This window comes from Oenanthe melanoleuca, chromosome 1 (assembly GCF_029582105.1).
Source record: "Oenanthe melanoleuca isolate GR-GAL-2019-014 chromosome 1, OMel1.0, whole genome shotgun sequence".
NCBI lineage: Eukaryota > Metazoa > Chordata > Aves > Passeriformes > Muscicapidae > Oenanthe > Oenanthe melanoleuca.
This window is the reverse complement of record NC_079333.1, coordinates 36,595,994-36,614,835: the sequence shown is the minus strand read 5'-3', so window position 1 is coordinate 36,614,835 and position 18,842 is coordinate 36,595,994. Positions and strand designations below refer to the sequence as shown.

Below are 18,842 nucleotides of genomic sequence, written 5' to 3'. Positions count from 1 at the left end.
CTCAGTGTTTTTAAGTGTTTCAGAGGTTGCTTGTTTTCATTTCTTTCAGGTGAGTCTGTCGCTTTAGAAAACCAGGTAGTAGTCAGGATGCCTGGTGTTACTACAGATTTTTATTATGTTCTTCTTTTTGGCATTCTTCCTGTGCATGTGCAGTACTTAGCACAGAGCTCATCAAAGACTGAATGTAGATCCTACTCAACAATGAGCACATCTAAAGATATTCTTGAACCAGTAAGAGAATAGAGTTCAATACAGCCCACTAGTATTTTATTTTTTCTGCATTGACTAGAAGCACTAATCTTTGGTTAAGACCCTGAGCACACATGTGTTATAAAAATGTAGATGAAAACACTGAACTTGCCCCATATAGTTTAAAATCTACATTGTTGATAGACAAACTTTGGAAAGGGCAGAGAAGAAAATGAAAAAGGTCAGTAAAAGAATGTATAGTGCTGGGGACACAATATAGGTGAGAAACTACAGAGGTGAGGTTTGCATATCATCTTAGAGGAGTATGAGCCAGGCAAAACCAGAGAAAATCAAAATCAAAATGAAGGATGCTGAGCCCAGCTTAGGGTGTTGAGTATGTAAACATGGGAAAGGTGGTGCCTGAGAGATATTATGGAGTTAAAGTCTATAAAAACTCCAAGCAACCAGGATATGATATTTAGGGGCAGGGTTCGTCTTAAGCATCATTGTGAAGTTCCCTCATTTGCTTCTTAAATCTCTACATAAGCTGGCAGGTCCCTCCAGTTGTTTCAGCTGTCAGTGCAAATTGCTGATGGTCTTCAAGTTGTTCTAAAGTTAATTCTTTAACTGCTTTAAATGTCACTGGTGCCTTTGTCCTGTCTGAAGGTTGTATGACACTTACTTTGTTCCTGTCCCTTGGAGTTGAATCACTGCCACAAAAGACATGGTTAAAGGCTGCTGCTGCTCATGTCAGCTGGGCATTGGATTCAGTGAGTTAGTTCAGTTTTCCTCCTTGTTATCATCTTCATTTTAATGAAGGTTCTTTGCCTGAGATCCTGACTGTGAATCAGCAATTATTTGATATTATGATTTATATTAAATATGCAACCAGGGATTGAATTCCTGGTGCTTTTGCAGTCACTCTGCCATGCTGGTAGTCCTCATGGATGCAATTCATCTGACAACAGATTCTGATATCTGTATCTGAGCCAGTGGTAAGATTCTTTTCCCATTAATGATTTACTGTATCCCTACAGTAATCCCTAAAATAGATCTTGTGATCCTTTTCCTTAGAAATGTCTGTTTCTCTCATGAGAAATAAGATAGCCTAGGTTAACATCTGTGCCCAAAATCACATGAGATGAATTCCACCCTTCACAACCAATCTTTCCCAGAGGGTTTAGAGGACAAAGGTGAGAGGTGAGGATGCAGATGCTTGTCACAGAAGGGATGTTTTCAGTTGAAGGGAGGGATCTGGATACATTCTCAGCACAAATGCAGCCAAATCTGACCTATCAATTAACGTATATATTTTTATGCTTTAAAGTTTGGACATATTTTAAAAGTTATTATTATCATTGCATTTTCTACAAAAGAAACTCCCTTTCTCCTCAGTCTTCTCCCACTTCAATTTAGTGTCTTAACACACTTCATTGTGTTTTACATTTCTTGGCCCATCCCTAGTGTCTCTTCTACCTTTATTTTCTCCATTGACAAAGCAAATTTTCAGTTTCCCTACCATATTCCCATTCTCTCCTCTTTGGAATAGTGTGGGTTTTTGCTTCCTTGCTCCTTCCTTTGGTCACATATCTCTTTTTTCCCCAGCCTGTTTGTCCTCCTTTCTCCTTTTTCTTCTGTCTTACTGTGAGTCTTCTCCCCTTCCAATTCTCCTCACCTAACTCTCCCAAGAGCATGCTTTGGAGCATGTACTGAATTTTAACAGCCAAGCCTGGTGTGCAGAAGATGACACAACACCAATGGCCAGGCTTTGCTGTGCCACCGCCTCGTGCTCCAACCACATCTTCTGCCAGGTACTCATTGCTCCCCTGCCATCTCCTGCCTTTCCTCTTCTGCCAAACTCCACACAGCTGCAATGGTAACAGCTGTAAAAATGTCTCTGCTGCTCCCATCCACGTGTCCCGGGGGCTGAGGCATTGACCATTGGAACACTGCCTTAAAATGATCAATAACCGCGGGTGACGCGCCAGCCTCGCGCTGGCCAACCAGGGATAACTTGGGGTATTTCCTCATTCTCAGAGAGAAACAGCTATTTGTTTAAGAGAGGCCGTCACCCAAAAACCTTGCTGTGCCTCGCTCACACGGCCACGCTCCAGGAGAGAGGAGCTGGAGAGCCTGTGGGGAACTCTGGGGGCCATCTTAGCCCGTTTGGAAGGTAAGCAAAAGTATTTACATGCTTACTGCAGCATTAAAAAGCTAAACTTTCTGAAAACCTCACTAAAAATTAATAGCTTGCTTTAGCCGCCTTGCTTAACGAAGCTGTAGAATGTGCTTTTGTTTGGTTAATTAATGAAGTGGTTTAAGTGCTCCTGGCAAACCGGAGTGTTTTCCTAAGCTGTAATAACGCACGCAGATCCTCTGATGTGCACAGGTGGCAAGGCGGCATCGATTCTGGTGGTGGAGGCTCTCACTAGGGCTGGTGATTGTTGTTTAGGTTAAGTTCTCCCTGCAGTTTGAAGTGGTGTTGAGATAGGTCAGAGAGAATGGGCTGGAACCCCCAGTTCTTCAGACAAAGCAGCGTCGTGTTGCTTTGCGCCGTGCAAGAACTGGGCCCTCCAGCGATGGACAAAAGATGCAGAGGAGAATTTACAGCTCAACTACAAGGCTTAGCTTTTGTAGAAGGAGGTTAGGCTGTGCCTGTGCTTGTTTGCTTCTTTCTGGGGAGGGGAAGTAGGTGAGGTTGGGCAAATGAATGGAAAAGCTAAAGCTGGAATGAGATGGGAAAGCAGGCAGGCAAGAGTCAATGCAAAAAAATAACCTAGATATTGGTTATTTGAAAGACAGGTGAAATATCCAGTATTCTTTCCATTTTCTTCCATTCCCATCCCCACTTCATCTTTCACTTTCACGTTGTTGGTCTGTTTAGATTTTTATCTGTTTGAGCCAGGGCTTGCTTGCAAAGTGCTTTGCCAAATTTTGAGCACTGCATAAACAGCAGGTAATGACCATAAACACAGAAGTACCTGTGTTAAAAATGATCCCATCTAGAATAGTTTAATGCCAGTTAGCTTATTTTAAAGATGGATTATAAAGCTCAACATGACTGCAAAGTGCTCAGAAGAAAAGGCATAGTGCTCTTGTTGAACTCATGGCAGAAGAGAACAAATGCAAATTTTTTGCTGTAGAAATCCAAACTCAGAAGTCATCTCTGGCAACCAGAGCTGCTTCACAGCAATACATGGCACCCCATATAGTCTTTCTGTTTTCCCTCTCAGCTGGAGAGGTCTGAGGACATCTCACCTGCTATCTTACCTTATCTCTTCACTGTCTTCATTCTGTCACCAAAGTCTGTTTTAGCCTGTCTTTGGCTTTCTCAAATGGCTTCAAGCTACCTTTCATCTGGGCCTTTTTCTTGCTTGGGAACCCAACCCTGATTGATTTCTGTGTTCCCAGCCTGCTTAATACCTTCTCCACACCAATCTTTGTCATAAAACTTTCTGGATTAGCCAATACACATGAGTAAATTGAGGGACATTTCACTGCTGACTGCCACAGTTATTACGAAAACTATATGCACATAACAAGCAAAGGCATTTGCATGTGCTTGAAAGGGTGTTTGTCCAGGTCCTTTTCCTCCTCTTGCATTTGTTAACTTACAGGCAAGCCTGTCATAAGCTGACAGTTCTCTCCAAGGACAGAAATCCACAGCTTGATATTTTGTATTTTCATGCACATTTTATATTTTTATGCATTTGAAAGCCATGAGCTGGAATGAAGCTATGATAAAACATCATGAAGAAGTCGTGATCAGTTTGTGCCATAAAATTGAAGGTGGTATGTGAGTTCAATCACTTCTGATCCAGTAGTCTAAAATTTCCAAACTGACATGGAGATATACCAGTCAGGCTTTTCTCTCTGGCTATAGATCACAGCGTGGGTGCAGTGTGAGCTGAGGCTATAGACTTTGGTGAAGAGGGGTCTAACAACAGCCTACAAAAAACTGGGAGGTGACCAAGGTGATGGAGTGGTGTGAGAGGATACAATGAGGAGCAACAGCCCTGTTTACAGCTTCAGAGTTTCAGACTGGACATGAGAAAAGACTTTTTCATCAAGGGATTGGGTCAGCCCTGCAACAGAGAGGCAGTTATGGCTCTGTCCTTGGGGGTTTTTAAAGCTGAGCTGCACAAAGCCATGGCTGACACAGTGACCTAGTGTTGGTGGTAGTGCCCTGCTTTCAGCAGGAGGTCAGACTGGACCCCTGAAGAGATGTGTCTCAACCAGTGCTTCATCCATGTTGATTCTTTGATTTTTTTAAAAAATAACCTGAATGCTATGAACTACTAAGCTACTGTATGCTATGACAGGTCTCTGAAAATGAGATGGGATGGCTTTTTGACCTGCCTTTAGCAAATAGACACAGAATTAGACAAGACTGCAGCTTTTGAGATAATTTAGGGTGGGTGCCAAACAGGCCCATAATCCACAGTCTTATCTACCCTTATGTGCAGAATAAGCATGTCACAGTAAACAACAATAAATATTTCTCCAGTTCTTGCCAAGGGTGTATTTTTGACTGAAATAGAGGAAATGCAGCTGGAAGGCACCCTGGGGAAGCTTCCCTGCTTGTCCCAGTGCCAAGACAGGGTTGAATATTCACATGGTATCATTGGTAGCTGTAGTGGGTCGAGTGCTGGCCAAATGCCAGTGCACCCACTACAATTATTTACTCATTTTCTGCTGTGATAAAAGGGTTAGGAGGACAGCAAAGCAGGCTCAAAATTTTTAAAGGGTATAAAGAAAATTTTATTAACAGAATTAAAAGAAAAAACTAGAAGAAAATCAGAATAAACCTTCAGAACACTTCTCCTCCCCCCACACCCTCTTTTCTTTCCCACTGACCATGTAAAGAGACAAAACCTGGGATTTTCAGCCAGTTTAGCACCTCTAAAATAGTCTTTCTTCAGTACACTTAGGGAGAGGAGTCTCACTTGCCATGCTGTGGAGATTTCTCCACAAGTAACAGTTCTTTCATGGCTTCAATGTCACAGTGAATCAGCCACCCAGGAAAGGGAAACCTGTTCTCAGTGGGAAATCCTTCCCATGCATTGCAGGTTTCCCACAGCTACTTTCATGAGCCATGTCAACTTATTGGGGTGATATTTTAAGGATGTTCTAGCATAAAAAACAGAAGTTCTCTTCATCCATCCCTGGGAACACAGGTTTTCTTCTTCTATTCCCAGGTCAAGGTTTCTCATCTCTCTCATCTCTCTCTGTTCAAGTTTTTCACTGGATCACAGCTACTGCAACATCTGCTTATTTCAACACTGATGCTTCTGCTCTCAGCTGTAGTTAGAGCATTACATCCCATAGAGAGCCACTCCCCTAGCTGAAAACCACACAGAAGCCATTTCCTGCTCCTCTAGACCTTCAGTGCAAGAGATTTCAAATCAGCTTCCCAAGACAGTGGTCCCAGAAAACCCAGTGCATCCACCTCTCCTTCCACTCAAGCCTTAACCCTGACTGCCAGCCAGGGTATCTGTTTGTGGGGTCATGGTTTTGTTATTGATATTTCTAGTGGACAGACAATTGTCCATTAACAACTAAAATGAAACTCTCTGTTAATTTCCTACCAACACAGGTTTAGTCCTACAATTTTAAATAAATTCAATTAAACATCCCAGATTTGAATAATTCAATTTTAAATAAATTCTCTGAATGGAGCAGGGTCTATAAACAAGACTACCTGTGTAAGTCTTACCTGGAATATTTCTATACAAAATTGATTCTTCTTTCATTAAATAATAAAACTGCTGAAATCCAGTGCTTCCTGCATTGCTGTAACCCAAACCTCCCTCCCTGTATCTTTCCTGAGCAGAGAGCTGCCATGTGCACGGGGAAGTGTTCGAAGTGCATTGGGATCACCCTCTTCCCACTGGCAGTATGTGCCATTGTCTCCAACATTCTCCTGTACTTCCCCAATGGACAAGTCCTGCAGCTCAGCGAGATAACCGATTTGGTCTGGTTTTTCCATGGCATTCTGGGAGCTGGGATACTGGTAAGAGATGGATGTTTCTTGTGAGTTTTGCTCTGTTTTGTTTTAAATTTGGGGCCAAGAAAAACTCAGTTAAAAAAAAGGTCATAAAAATGTGTTTTGCATAAACTTGTGACAGCTTAAATGAGAAATTTGGTATGTAACTAAGAAAATGCAAAAAAGGCAAAAAAAATTGCCTAGTCAAAGACATAGAAAACATTATTGAAATAAATATCAGGACTCCAAATTAGGAAGAAGCAACATGCCTGACTGCTCACCGTGAAGAGTTATACAAGTGCTCATCCTCCAAGAGTGAAAGCAAAGGTGAGGTCCTAAACTCAGGAGGTGGAGAGTTTTCACTATTGTCTGCACCCCCCAACTGATTTTGTGTACACACAATTCACAAAAACATTAAGAGAAAAACTGAAACATGTTTCAGCAGCTGTTAGTTCAAGACCCAGCTAACACTTTACAAATGTGGAGTTGCAAATGGCTTAATAAGCTGAATGCCTCCTGTTCCCACACTGTCACCTCTTTTGGGTTGGATCTGGTTTGAATGTGCTCTTCTTTAACTAGTTCTGCATCCTAGGCCTAAGGAAAGATCACTTTTATGTGAATATCCATGGCTAAAAGGGAATATGTTGGGGAATACATCTTTCCAGTTCATCAGAAAGCCTGCTCCCTTTGTGCTCTCAATTATCTACCCAAGCACAGTTAAAAAGCTGAGCAAGTAACATGCATATGACCAGTACTAGGCAGATGGCAACCTGGCACAGAGCTGGCCAGAAAAAATAAAAGAATGTTTAAGAATAATTAACTTAGAAAAAAGTGAATCTCATTCACAGTCAGACTATGATGCAGCTGCCACTTAAGTCTATGGAAAGCCTGCGTGGATCTGGTTCATACTCATAATTCCTGAAGCAGAAACATGGTATAAGATCATTCAATAAACTGCTCTCCACCAGCAGCTTGTCTGCTTCTTCTTGTGGCTACCACTTGGGCCTATTACTCATGCTGAGCTTGAACATAAGCATGGGTTTGTAGAAGGAAGAAGTGGAACTATGTGAGAGACCTTGTGGAAAATTCGCATCACTGCAAGCCCAGGAGTCATTGGCGTTCAATGAAAGGGAAGGCAGATGTGAGAGCATCATTGGCTCATTGAAAACGTGCCTTCTTTCAAGGCTTCCACACAGACTTGCCTGTGGCCAGCACCACATACATCAAAAATGAGAACAGCTAGTCAGAGGAAAGGAAAAATTTGCATTGACCTTCAAAACGCGGCATTAGGAGTAATTATTGATCCACAAACAGTGCTGTTGAGCGTGCACATTTTCCAGAAAACAGCATGAGAAATGCCCACAGGGTAAGAGGAAAGAAAGCATTATCATCAGCTCCATCTTCCAGGTGCTGGAAGCATGGGAAAATGAAGATTGGCTTTTTGGTGTCCTAAGGAGTTAAAACAAGGGACAGGATGTCCCATGTCTGGAGTCTGGTCCTTATCCTGACACTACAATGAGGAGAGATGAAGCTGCAATTTGTTCACCCATGAACTTGACTTCCTCCCAAAGGAAACTGAGGCAAGCCAACAAGTTGTGTGATCTTGGAGAATCTCCCCAACAACTAGGCCACAGCCTCCAGAATCAAGACTGGGAGAAATTTCAGAACAGCCTGGCTTAGCTCTGTGAGCCAGTAAACGTCCCTTCACCTGGGAACTTCATCTCTAGACTGATACATAGATCATCAGCACACACTTTGGCTGAGTAACCAGCTCCACCCTTTCCTCCTCCTCTGCTGAATCTCTAATGGAAATTGTATGACATGAAAACCTCTCAATTTCCTTATTTCAAATATTTAGGATGTAAAGAGAGTAAGACTGGCTCTATGTGTCATAGTAACATTTTTCCTCATGGTAAACCTGGTGCAACACAAGGAAATGCCTGACTGAGCCATGGCTCACACACAGCTCTTGTTTTACTGACAACAGCCAAACCCAGCAAATTCTCATTGCCATGTCAAAAGGCAGGTATTTATAATCAGGCACTGCATGAAAAGAAAGCTGCCAAGCAAACCCTTCATCCTGAGCCAGGCTAATAGATGGCACAAAAGTGTTTGCTGCTTAGATGGGAAACCTCAAAAGAAAAATGACAGCCCTGGAGGAAAAGGAGTGTTGGTTTGATGGGCAGAGGTATTAACTCTTCTTCTGAGTGACAGACAGTTGAACACCAGGGCTGAGGCTGCCTTGGGGACCATTTGTGATTATTTAAAAGCAGACTTCTTTGCAGGAAGAGGAGAAAATCTCTTTTTAACCTCAGTGATCTACTTCTGCAGGCTTCCAGCCACCACTGCAGGTGCTGTAGGTTGCCTCTAGGGTGTGCATAAAAGGCAACAGAGAATAAATCCTTTGAAAAATACTTAGAAGCCTACAGATCTAAGCAAGTTTCACAAAACTGTCCCACGCTGTTCAACAGAGATATTCACACTACACACATAAATTCTGTGCACTTTGCTCATTGTGGTCATTCTGCTCTTCCTGCCAGCATCTAGTCAGGCCATTTTTACAGTTTTTACCTTTCATGTTTGTTTGGTTTTTTGATTGATTGATTGATTGACTGATTGATTTGGGTTCTCCTTCTTCCATTCATTTTATGGTAAGCATTTCCTACTTTCTCAAATACTCCTTTACTTGTGTTGCTCTTTGAGATGCTTTAACAAGCACTGGTGTGTGTAGACAAGGCAGTGGGAGTGTGCTGGCTGCACAGCCAGATCCACAAAAGCTTTCTTGCCCTCTGGCTACCAAACTAAAGGCAACTTTTCCTAACTCCAGAGTGTCTGTAAGGCAGCATTATATCCCGAGTCAGAGATGGTTACTGACTGAATTGTATTGGTCCAGCTCCACTTGATAATTACCATGAAGAAAGCTGATGTGAGCTGGAAGTTCCCTATTGACTGAAGTCCATCTTGTAGGTTTTCCAGAAGTTTAGCACAAAGAAAAAACAAACAAAAAATAAAGCCCCCCCCCAAAAAAAAAAAACAATCAACCAAACCAAAGTCAGATCTGTTTCAAGAAGCTCAAGGTTGATTTCCTAATTATAATCCGGAGCAGAATGCTCGGGAGGCTTAAACTGCCATAATTTGTAGCACAGCTATGTATCTTTCCTGGGCAGAAATTCAATTTTCTCAAAACTGACACATTTTTTTCCAAACAGAAAATCCCCAGCAATACCATACTGAACCTTTTTATGCCCTGAAAAAAGCAGTATAGCTTCAGCAACCAGAATTAATGCACCAGCAATTTGCCAGACAGCTCTAGCTGTAATCCCACACTTATTTCTGAGTAACTCTTCAGCAGCACCAACATCCAAGCAGGTATCATTCCCAGAGAAGAGTCAAAAAGTGACTTGTATTTAAAGAACATGCTGCCCAAGCTCTTAGAATTTAAAAACCACCCCAGCAGAAGTGCTGCACACTAATTCAGCCTGTGCTTTTCTTACAGGTTATTCTGCCAGCGTTCATGATGCTGGGAGCAGGTGGAGCAGGATGTTGTGCTAACAGATGTGGGGTAAGTGGATATTTATATGTTGAAATGGCACTACAGAGTTTATGCAACAGCTCTTTAAATGGCTGCTCAGCAGGTGGAAATGTGCAGTGACAAACCATCACTCCACTGTCAGCAGCCATGCCAGGGAAACGTAGAAGAGGAGCTTGATCCAGAGTGTCCCTGGGCTGGGGCTGAGAGCTCAGCTATGAAAACAAGAACATTGTGATGTTGCAGCTGCTGATATGAGGGAAATCAGCCAGGGCTGGAGCTGGAGTCCTTAGACACAGTGCTAAGGGCAAAGGGGACTACATCACATAAAGTAAAACGTGGCTCCAGCTTCCCCTGCTCAAGGCAATCCTAAAGACTGGGACAGCTGCCTGTTCCCCCTGCTTCCAGAGTCCTGTTTCCTCCATACCCTTCCTTGGCAATCTGGTTCATCCCTGCTTTTCTCTGTAGGGATACACAGGTCCCCTATTTGCAGGTCCATGCCAAAAGTGTGAGCTGCTGCATCTGGTACCAAGGAGCCAGAGCTGCTTCCTGCAGTTCTGACCAGGAGCTCACATGTGCCCAAATGTTATACATGTGAAATGTGAAAACACAATTCAGGCTCTCTGACACCTAAAGAAAGGCCAGAGAGACTTTTTCCTTGATATTTAAGAATATTATAAAGCAACAGCTCCTGGGAAGAGTGTTTTCCAAACATTCAAAAAGAGATGAGTCTTACAGGGAAGTCTGAAGGCTGATGATCTGCTTCTTCAAGGGAAGAAACCTCAGGCAAAATTTGCTTTGTGGAGAGTGGAAGAAAATGCACAGCTATCCTCAGCAGGAGTGCTCAGATGTCCTGACTATAAGGGCTGCATATGCAAGGCAGGGTATGTTGTGAGGCCCTGGAGAGCAGAGGACTCCTGGGATTGGTACCAACATTCACAATATCAGCAACATCCCAAAGTGCCAGAGCTCCTTGGGAGGTAGATCTGGATGGACCTGCTAAGGGATCCACACCTACTGGCAGAGAAATAGCCCTCATGGAACTACTCAGGAGCCTCTCTAATCCAAAGGCTAGTTTGGGCACCTTTCTGCTTTGGATAGCTTAGGTATAAAATGATAATGTACACTGAATACTTATAACGGCAAAATTGCTTATCATAGTAAAAAAAAAAAAAATAAAAATTAAACATTATTACTGATCATGTTTATTGTTCAATCAAAATGTAATATTTTCCTCAGGGCAGGGACTGTTCTATTTGATTTTGCACAATTCCTAGCTTAATAGTTTCAGACTTCATCAAAGCCTTTACACAATGCCAAAGTATTTTCAACAGTAATAAAAATTACTGTGTTTCTCATTCACTTTGGTGAGCTCTCCAGTTCTCAGTGATTACATGCTACATTAAGGTTTTTCATTAATCAACTTTAAATTATTACTTACAAACATACATCAATAGCTTCTTGTCCTTGCACTATGGAGGAATGAATTTGGAAAGCAATAGATTTAGAAAGCTTCAGTGTCTTGCAGCTTAACACGTACACATCTGAAATCATCCACTGCACTGACGTGATGAGGAAAAAGGCCCACCCAAAATACAGCTTCTCTCATTGCATCAGCAAACAGATACTCCAGTATTTCTGTCTTCTTAAGAGTTACTAGTAGAACAAGAATAGCCATAACAGCTTTCCAGACAAACAAACCTAAGCAATGATATCCAGATAACCAGACAGAATAACAACTCCATCAAAAACCCAAAAATTAAAAAAACCACTTCCAGACAAAGAAACAGAGAAGAAAGAAATGTGTATGGAATGAGAACCAGAGTAACAAAGAGCAGCACAAGCTGGGACAAGAGGAGCTTGGTAACTTCACCAAGTAGCTGATGCAAACATTCAAATATTGAATTCTAGAGTCTTCATCAGCTCACCAGGGACAATTCAATTTTTGTGAGGGATAAAGAATGGAAAAATCAGCAAAAATGACCAGCAAAACCTTTTTAGGAGTACAGAACAGGTCAATATCATGGGAAACAAATTTCAACACACTCAAGTATCCCAGCTTAGGCCTCCTATTGCAATTAAGGGCACAAATGAGGAAATGAAATATTCCAAAGAGAAGTACAGCTAGGGAAAACACTGAAAGTTTTAGATGAAGAAACGGTTAATAAAATTCTTGGATTTTCACAAATTATGAGGCAAGCCTCCAGATCAGTAGATAAAATGGGGAAATGCCCCTGCATGTCTAGAAAATGCTGAGGAGAGCAATCTAACAGCTGCAGCAACTTCAGACTCCTCTTTCAGTGACAAGTCTCTGTCTAGATGATCTTGTACACAGTAAGGGAAATAGTTGGGATGAGGCTATTCATATGGTCAACAGATTCCAAATGAGACAATCATATGACAGAGCACAGTCATCAGAGATAGCACTGGCAAGTACTATTAGTACTAACTGCTATCATGAAACATCATAATACCAAGAGACCATTTGATTTTTTCTTCATAATGATCTTTGGGATGCCCTGTACTGCTCTGCTATACTAAAATGAATTGTTAACATAATTAAGATCCTTCAACCAAGAAGCAGAATGTGCAGTTGAAGTAATGAGCAAACAAATGGGAAAGTGATTCAGAATAGGTAGGAGTTTTAAAGACAGTATCAGTCACTCACCTTCACCACAAGGCATGGTTGGTGATCTGATTATGAGAGACAGCTACAACCCAGACACTTCCAGGGCAATAGACTAAATTACCTACATTTTGCTGACAATGGAGCTCTGCTAGAGGCAATTCAGCCAACATGCAGATAAAGACTAAAGAAAGAGTATCCAGCTTTGCAAGAAAAGACTAAGTTGTTAATCAGTTATGATTAAATAAATCCCATGAGAAGTCCCAGCAACTTTTAACTCAAGGATTGCTTTAGAGGCAAAACAACACACAAAATTAGCCATTCACACACCAGCATCTTGCAAGGTTCTACAGAGAGCAGTTGGCTGGCAAGCTGGAAACTGCATTCACCAGTTTGAATACAATCAGACAGAATATGTTCAGCCTTTTCAGGGCTTTGTCAAAAATCTCCAACATGGATGGTGGATATTTCCATTTGACTCTGTAGTGCAGTGGTCTGTGGAACAGCTGGGACTAAGAGAAGATTTGTTCCTTCCTTGTGGGCTGGTGGATTTCACCTGGTATTTGCTGGAAACAGGGAATTATGAGACTTGAGATATTTGGCTTCAAATCTGAGTCAGGGATGAGAGTCTTTTGTATGTGCTTCCTTGGTCACACCACTGCCCTGACTTTAAGGCAGGCCTGCTGCCTCCTCCCTGCTCCAGTCTTCTCCTGGCTTTATCAGTCTGCCCCACAGTTCTTCCCTCACTTGGCAGAGCTGTGAATGACCACAAACAGTGATTCTTAACAAGACTATTGGGAAGCCTGTCCCAGATGCACCACCAGTAGCACCCTCCTGGGATTTTTGTTGCTGTAGACAAACAGCAACCAGATTCATCCCATTCATTACTAGAAAACTAGCCCAGAATGGAGTAAAGGTAACATTTCTATGGGAGTGGCTGATGTAAAACATGCGTGCATTACATACAACTTGAAGTCATTGCTGGCTTGTTGCCACATGCAGCACAATTAGATTTCTCAGCAGGAGAAGTGTCATGGTGTTGCAAAATGAAGGAAAGCAGCAGTAAGAAAGGCTCTTCTGCATTCCATCAATTAGCAAAAACAATTAATGTACCCTCTGTTGCTTTCATACCTGATTCAGTACTTGCTTGTTTTTTTCTGTTGGTGCAAGGGTCAAAAAAGGTAAAGAGCTGGAAATGCCAAGGCACATGATGCAGAACAGATCAATCCAGGACTGACCTCATACTGGCTTTTGAAAGAAAACTCACCAGATTTTTCATAATTGATGGCTTAAGATAAAACTATGAATAAGTTCTTTAACATCTAGGACAGCTACAACAGTCAGAAAAAGTAACAATTTTTATTCCCACAAATTTAGTAGCAGTAGTGGCTTCAGAATAAAGTAAGTGACAAGAAAGAAAATTCTTTCTCGTTCATTGTGAGCTCTCCCTGCTACTCAAACCTCACACAATGCTGAAGGTCTTTTCCCTTTCAGATGCTGCTGTCAGTGATCCTGTCTGTGCTGGGATTTGCAGGAGGAGCATATTGTGTGGTCATCTCTTCATTGGGGCTGATTGGGGGTCCTCTGTGTGACACAGGTGATGGAGAATACCTCTATCCTTTCAGGAATGACACTCTAGAGTGAGTATGGCTGACAAGCTCCTCCAGTTTTGTTTTCCCTGATCCCTCCCCTATCTTTTTAAAGTGAACTTGGATTTTTTCCAAAATGAACTGATGGTTCACCCTGTGTACACCTGAACTCACACTTCTCTGAGTAGCATGTTCCAGCTGGTCATCTCTTTGACCAGGGCATCATTCTTGGGCAAATTGCCTGAGTTGCTGTGCTTGCCACAGCCCCTTGTGCAATTTGTACCATGCTTTCAAAATGCCCATGAGCTGTGACTCCCACTGGAGTCAAAGGGAAATGTTTGCTTACTGTGCCACATTAATCTGTTAAATTATCAGGGATTCAGCTGGCTCTACCTACTTCTGAAAAACAAAGCAAAAATCTTCTTTAAAGTCAGTCTTGACAACCATGCTCTTCAAATCAGAGCCAGAGATGTTGAATGGACTGGGCTGAGATACAACAGCTGGAATGGAGAATGTAGAGACAAATTTTAAAACCATCACAGACCTTTCTCTTTAGGTATTAACATAATTTTGCCATACAACAAAGTGGAGATTTTTGTGCATGCAAAAAAGTACAGATGTGGCTCTCCTCCCTAATTACCAATTGCATCTCTGCAATGGAAGTTCTGGGGAGGATCCCCAGCTTTGACCAGTTATAGCACCATCTGAGACTCACTTTGTGCAGTCAGAAAATAAAATGCCAGAAAACACAGAAAGCATTCTCAAGTTTTTACTTTCTAATACCTTGCCAATTATTTTCCTCTATGACAGAGACAATTATTTGTTTAACCAGACAACATGGAGTATTTGCAAACAACCTGAAAACATCATCCTTTGGAATATTGTCCTTTTCTCTATTCTCCTGGTCATTGGTGTGATTGAAGCTATCCTTTGTTTCATTCAAGTCATCAATGGACTCACTGGCTTCATATGTGGCACATGTATGAGGAGAAGAAAGGTTGGTATGCAGTAAAAGGGCACTTAATGCTCTTCCCAGTTTTATTTTTCAGGCTTTGGTAATGGTACATGAGATGAGAGATCTGTACAGTCCCTGGACAAGCTGCTCTGGGCAGCACAGATGCATTTGCACACTTTTTGTCTGTCACATTACAGTCAGGGATAACCTGGTCCTCAGATTCTTCTAAACAGCAGACCAGTATGACATACTGACATACTCCTTGCATGGTTCTGTTCCTATTTAAGAAGCCTTTTTGATAAAGTGTAATGACTCTCCCCAGCATTTGTAAGTGAGAGAAAAAAAAGTAGAGATGTTTTAAATTGGTCAAATGTAGTAATATTGTTATTTTACAGAATGGAAGAACACATCTTCCAAATTTCACTTATCACTACTGCTTCCTTTTCATTGTTTATTTTCATTGTACAAGATATTTGCAGTAAGCCAGATATACCCTGGAATATTAACTAATCATCTTTCATTCACTGTCTTTCAGACAAATATTTCTGGAATGTGAATGACCTACAAGGAATGTCAAGACAAGCCCCAAACTGCCAATTCACATACAAAAAGGATAGTGCACTGTACTGTTATACTTATGGGGGACAACAAAAACACATGGTTAGGTGTTTCACAGGGCAAAATGATTTTTTTATAAAGAAGTCAGGGTGGAAAAGGGCTAGATCATTTCAGTCTGAGACTCCACATTTTCATCTCTCTAAACAGACCTGCTAAACCTCAGGTACTGGCAAAAACATTAATTTATCTGGCCCTTACTGCTGTACTTGTGTATAAAGCACAGCAGTCCTCAGATAAGAGATCACCACTTGCCCTCTCATGTATGTGGGAAATGCAGCTGCTGTTAATGTGTATATTTATCAGCTGCATGAAGCAGGTGCTCTCTGGCTGATGTAAATACTGTCCTGTCCTCCCCAAATCCCACTGTGAGCTCACCTGTCTGTTCCTATTAATATTCAATTGGGGCACTTACAGATTTGAGTGAGGATGAGCAGAGAATGTATCAAGCAGTGTTTGAGACACTGCAGAGGCAACTGAAGAATGTGGTTTTCAGCTTCTTTCTGCCACCCTGGAGCCAGATCCCCTTGCCAAAGCCCAGTGCACTTCTAAATTGGTTCTTCAGGAGCATCTGAGAGTTGTGGCAGCCTTAGGGGAGCATTTGGGTCAGCAGGGTTTGCAGCAAGAGTTTAAAATGTCTGGTTCAACAAAAGGGTGAAGAACCTCACCACCAATTTTGCCTTCATGAAACTGCCTAAGAATTTCACTGACTTCCACACAGGTCTGTAGGGCTGTTCTAGAAAAGAGAACATGGATCAAGGAATTAACTCACCAAAGATAAACACAGATATATGTAGTAATTACATGCAGCTTAGTAATAAATAGAAGATATAATCTGAAGGCAGCAAATTGCATCAACTTTAATTTTTTTGCAACAGTAATACCAACCAGGAACTGCATAATTCCCCATCATCACTCAAGAGAAAGCTCTTGAACTTGAGCTAATATCCATGACTGGGAAATTTCAGAAAACTCATTATTTTAGTGACTTTCTCAAAGATTAATTTTTGGACATGAGCTGTCTTTCCTCGGTCAGCCAAATCATGAAATAATCTTTACCCATCCTGAATGCATGTAGGCAGCTATGAAAACCTGAATATATTTAAGGCACTTGGAGCCTATTTTTCCTGATTCATGTTTTCTCAAAGTTGTTCATATTTCTGCACTGTAGCATTGGAGCAAGCTCTTTATTGCAGACATATGTGGCTGCTTGTGCTGTGCAGCAGGCAAAATACTTCACATTCTCCTTTATAAAATGGAGAAGAAAATGTCAGTTGCCTAGATGAGGAGCACATGCACCTTGGAGCATAGTTTCACCCCTAGAAGCAGGAAATTTAACCTATAAAATGTCACTTCTGTAAAGAAGAAAGGGTAAGACTTGCTGAAGTTTGCAATCCAAACCTGCCAGGTGGCTTAAAAAGCTCATGTCCATTGCCAGCAGTGAAGTGTGGATGGTGCAACCACATACAGCAGACAGCAAACCAGGAAAAGAGTTAAAGGACAGTGGGAAATAAGGATATTCACATGTAGTCAGGTGGAGAGAGACTCCTTCATCAGCACAGGGGCTCTATGAACTCTTCACAGTCCCACCCTTCTTCATCCCTTAGTTTTGACTCCCTGATTCTCACCTCTGGAATAAAGCCAACTTTGGCTGTGCTAGCACCAGTAGAGGAAGAGATACCCACTGGCACATCTCCAGCACAGAAGAATAAGAGTTCTGTGTTGCTGTCATCTGCTTGTTCCAGGCTGTCCTGCCCTGGGGATATCTGTGTGCTCCTGAGAACACCCTCTGTCCTGCCAACTGTGTGACTACTGGCCTCACTGATATTGTAAATATTAAATATTGCTGTTCTGAACTTATTTTCTGGCTTGATTTGTGTGGTCTAAAGGATTTGTGAGTTCACACTACTTCCAATAGGAAGATAAATGGGATAACAGAGAAAGCAGAGTTAAATTGTCTAACTTGAATCACCATGAAGAAGTTTCTTCTAGGGTAGGCATCAAGATACAAAGGTCTTGGGGAGAGGAAACCTTCCCCCTGCCCACACTGAAAGAGATGCCCAAGGCAGGTGGGAGGTGTTGCCTTTCTGAGAACGTTCAGTTGTCCTCCATGGACAGGAACATCTGTCTACCATGGACAGGAACATCTAGTGCCAGCTGAAATGCAGCAAGGAACCCACTCACAGATGTCCAGAGATCCAAGAGTCTCATCTGGACCTAACAACACGAAGGTGTGGATGACCAAGGCAAACAGCTGTCTCTTGCAAACACAAGGATGCTGAAAATTCATTTACTGAAAATACATAAAGGTGACTAAAATTAGACTAAATTATTTCAGCTTATGTTTTTTTGGATCCCCCAAATCACCTTTTACATGAGGCAAAGCCTGTCCTCTCAGAAGTATCACCAGAGCCTTCTCCAGGAGCTGGCCAGCATTGCAACAGGGGCAGCTCCTCATGCTGAGCAGTGTGGGGAGACCTATGAACTCAAGCTCTTCTGGTGGGCAAGGCTTCAAAAGAAAATGTCAACATAATACTAAATATAACAAAAACTTGGATTAGAACAGAGGGTTGGCTTGACTAAAGATATCGTGCTTCAGATTTTGAGTTATTGGTTTGGGATTTTTTCCAAAATGGAGAGAATTTTTTCAGGGAAATCTCCTAGCAAAGGAAAAGAGCAATTTTGCCTTGTCCTTGTCCTTTTGTATTGTAAACATGAAGAACTTAGTAAAACAAAGGAACTCATTCTTCTATATCTAACTTTTCTCTATATCCATCCATCCATCCATCCATCCATCCATCCATCCATCCATCCATCTTTTCCATTTCTATCAGCTTTAAATAATTCATATACAAAAACTACCCAGACATAAAGACAAAAATATTTGTGTAATTTTGATACAAATTCACTGTGCAATCACGCTACATAGGCTGTGATTTAAGAACTTAAATGTGTTGGGTTTACATCAAATTTTCCCTCTCTGTCCTGCATTTGAAACTCACGCAGGAGATCAGCCACTTGCAATTAGGACTACTTTGGGACAGGAATAAAACTTTAGACCAAGGACATCATCTCAAAAATGTAAATGTTTGGAGACCAGCAGCCCCATGTTTCAGCTGTCAGGATCAAGGACACAATCCAAATACCTGGGCTGGACACCACAGACTGGTTCATACCCTCTCATTTCAAGAGGAACTGTCAGTTCATTTTGATGCAAATGGCTCAGATGCCTCAGGCCCTGGCACTCTGATGTTCTCAGGTGTTTTTTTTTTTTTGCTTGCAGAGCAAAGTAAACCAGTGAGAGGTTCATCCCTGCAGACTGCAGGCCTCTGCTCTACTGTCCCAGTTCTGTG

At 41.8% G+C, this 18,842-nt stretch overlaps 1 protein-coding gene across 1 annotated transcript; it reads left to right on the top strand.

The window, feature by feature from the left end:
- Window positions 1-2,247: 2,247 nt before the first annotated feature.
- LOC130250149 (transmembrane 4 L6 family member 1-like) lies at window positions 2,248-17,349 on the top strand. The gene is made up of 6 exons (XM_056485551.1): window positions 2,248-2,362; window positions 6,023-6,202; window positions 9,672-9,737; window positions 13,825-13,970; window positions 14,730-14,916; window positions 15,410-17,349. Exons 2-6 carry the CDS (start codon window positions 6,032-6,034, stop codon window positions 15,428-15,430), a joined length of 591 nt encoding a protein of 196 aa, XP_056341526.1. The 5' UTR covers window positions 2,248-2,362; window positions 6,023-6,031; the 3' UTR covers window positions 15,431-17,349.
- Window positions 17,350-18,842: the final 1,493 nt, after the last annotated feature.

Bases quoted from the DNA above. Each gene is read 5' to 3' on its own strand.
- LOC130250149 (XM_056485551.1), top strand. From the start codon at position 6,032: ATGTGCACGGGGAAGTGTTCGAAGTGCATTGGGATCACCCTCTTCCCA. The intron at 6,203-9,671 runs GTAAGAGATGGA...CTTTTCTTACAG, and splicing joins TTCTGGGAGCTGGGATACTG to GTTATTCTGCCAGCGTTCAT. The intron at 9,738-13,824 runs GTAAGTGGATAT...TTTCCCTTTCAG, and splicing joins GTTGTGCTAACAGATGTGGG to ATGCTGCTGTCAGTGATCCT.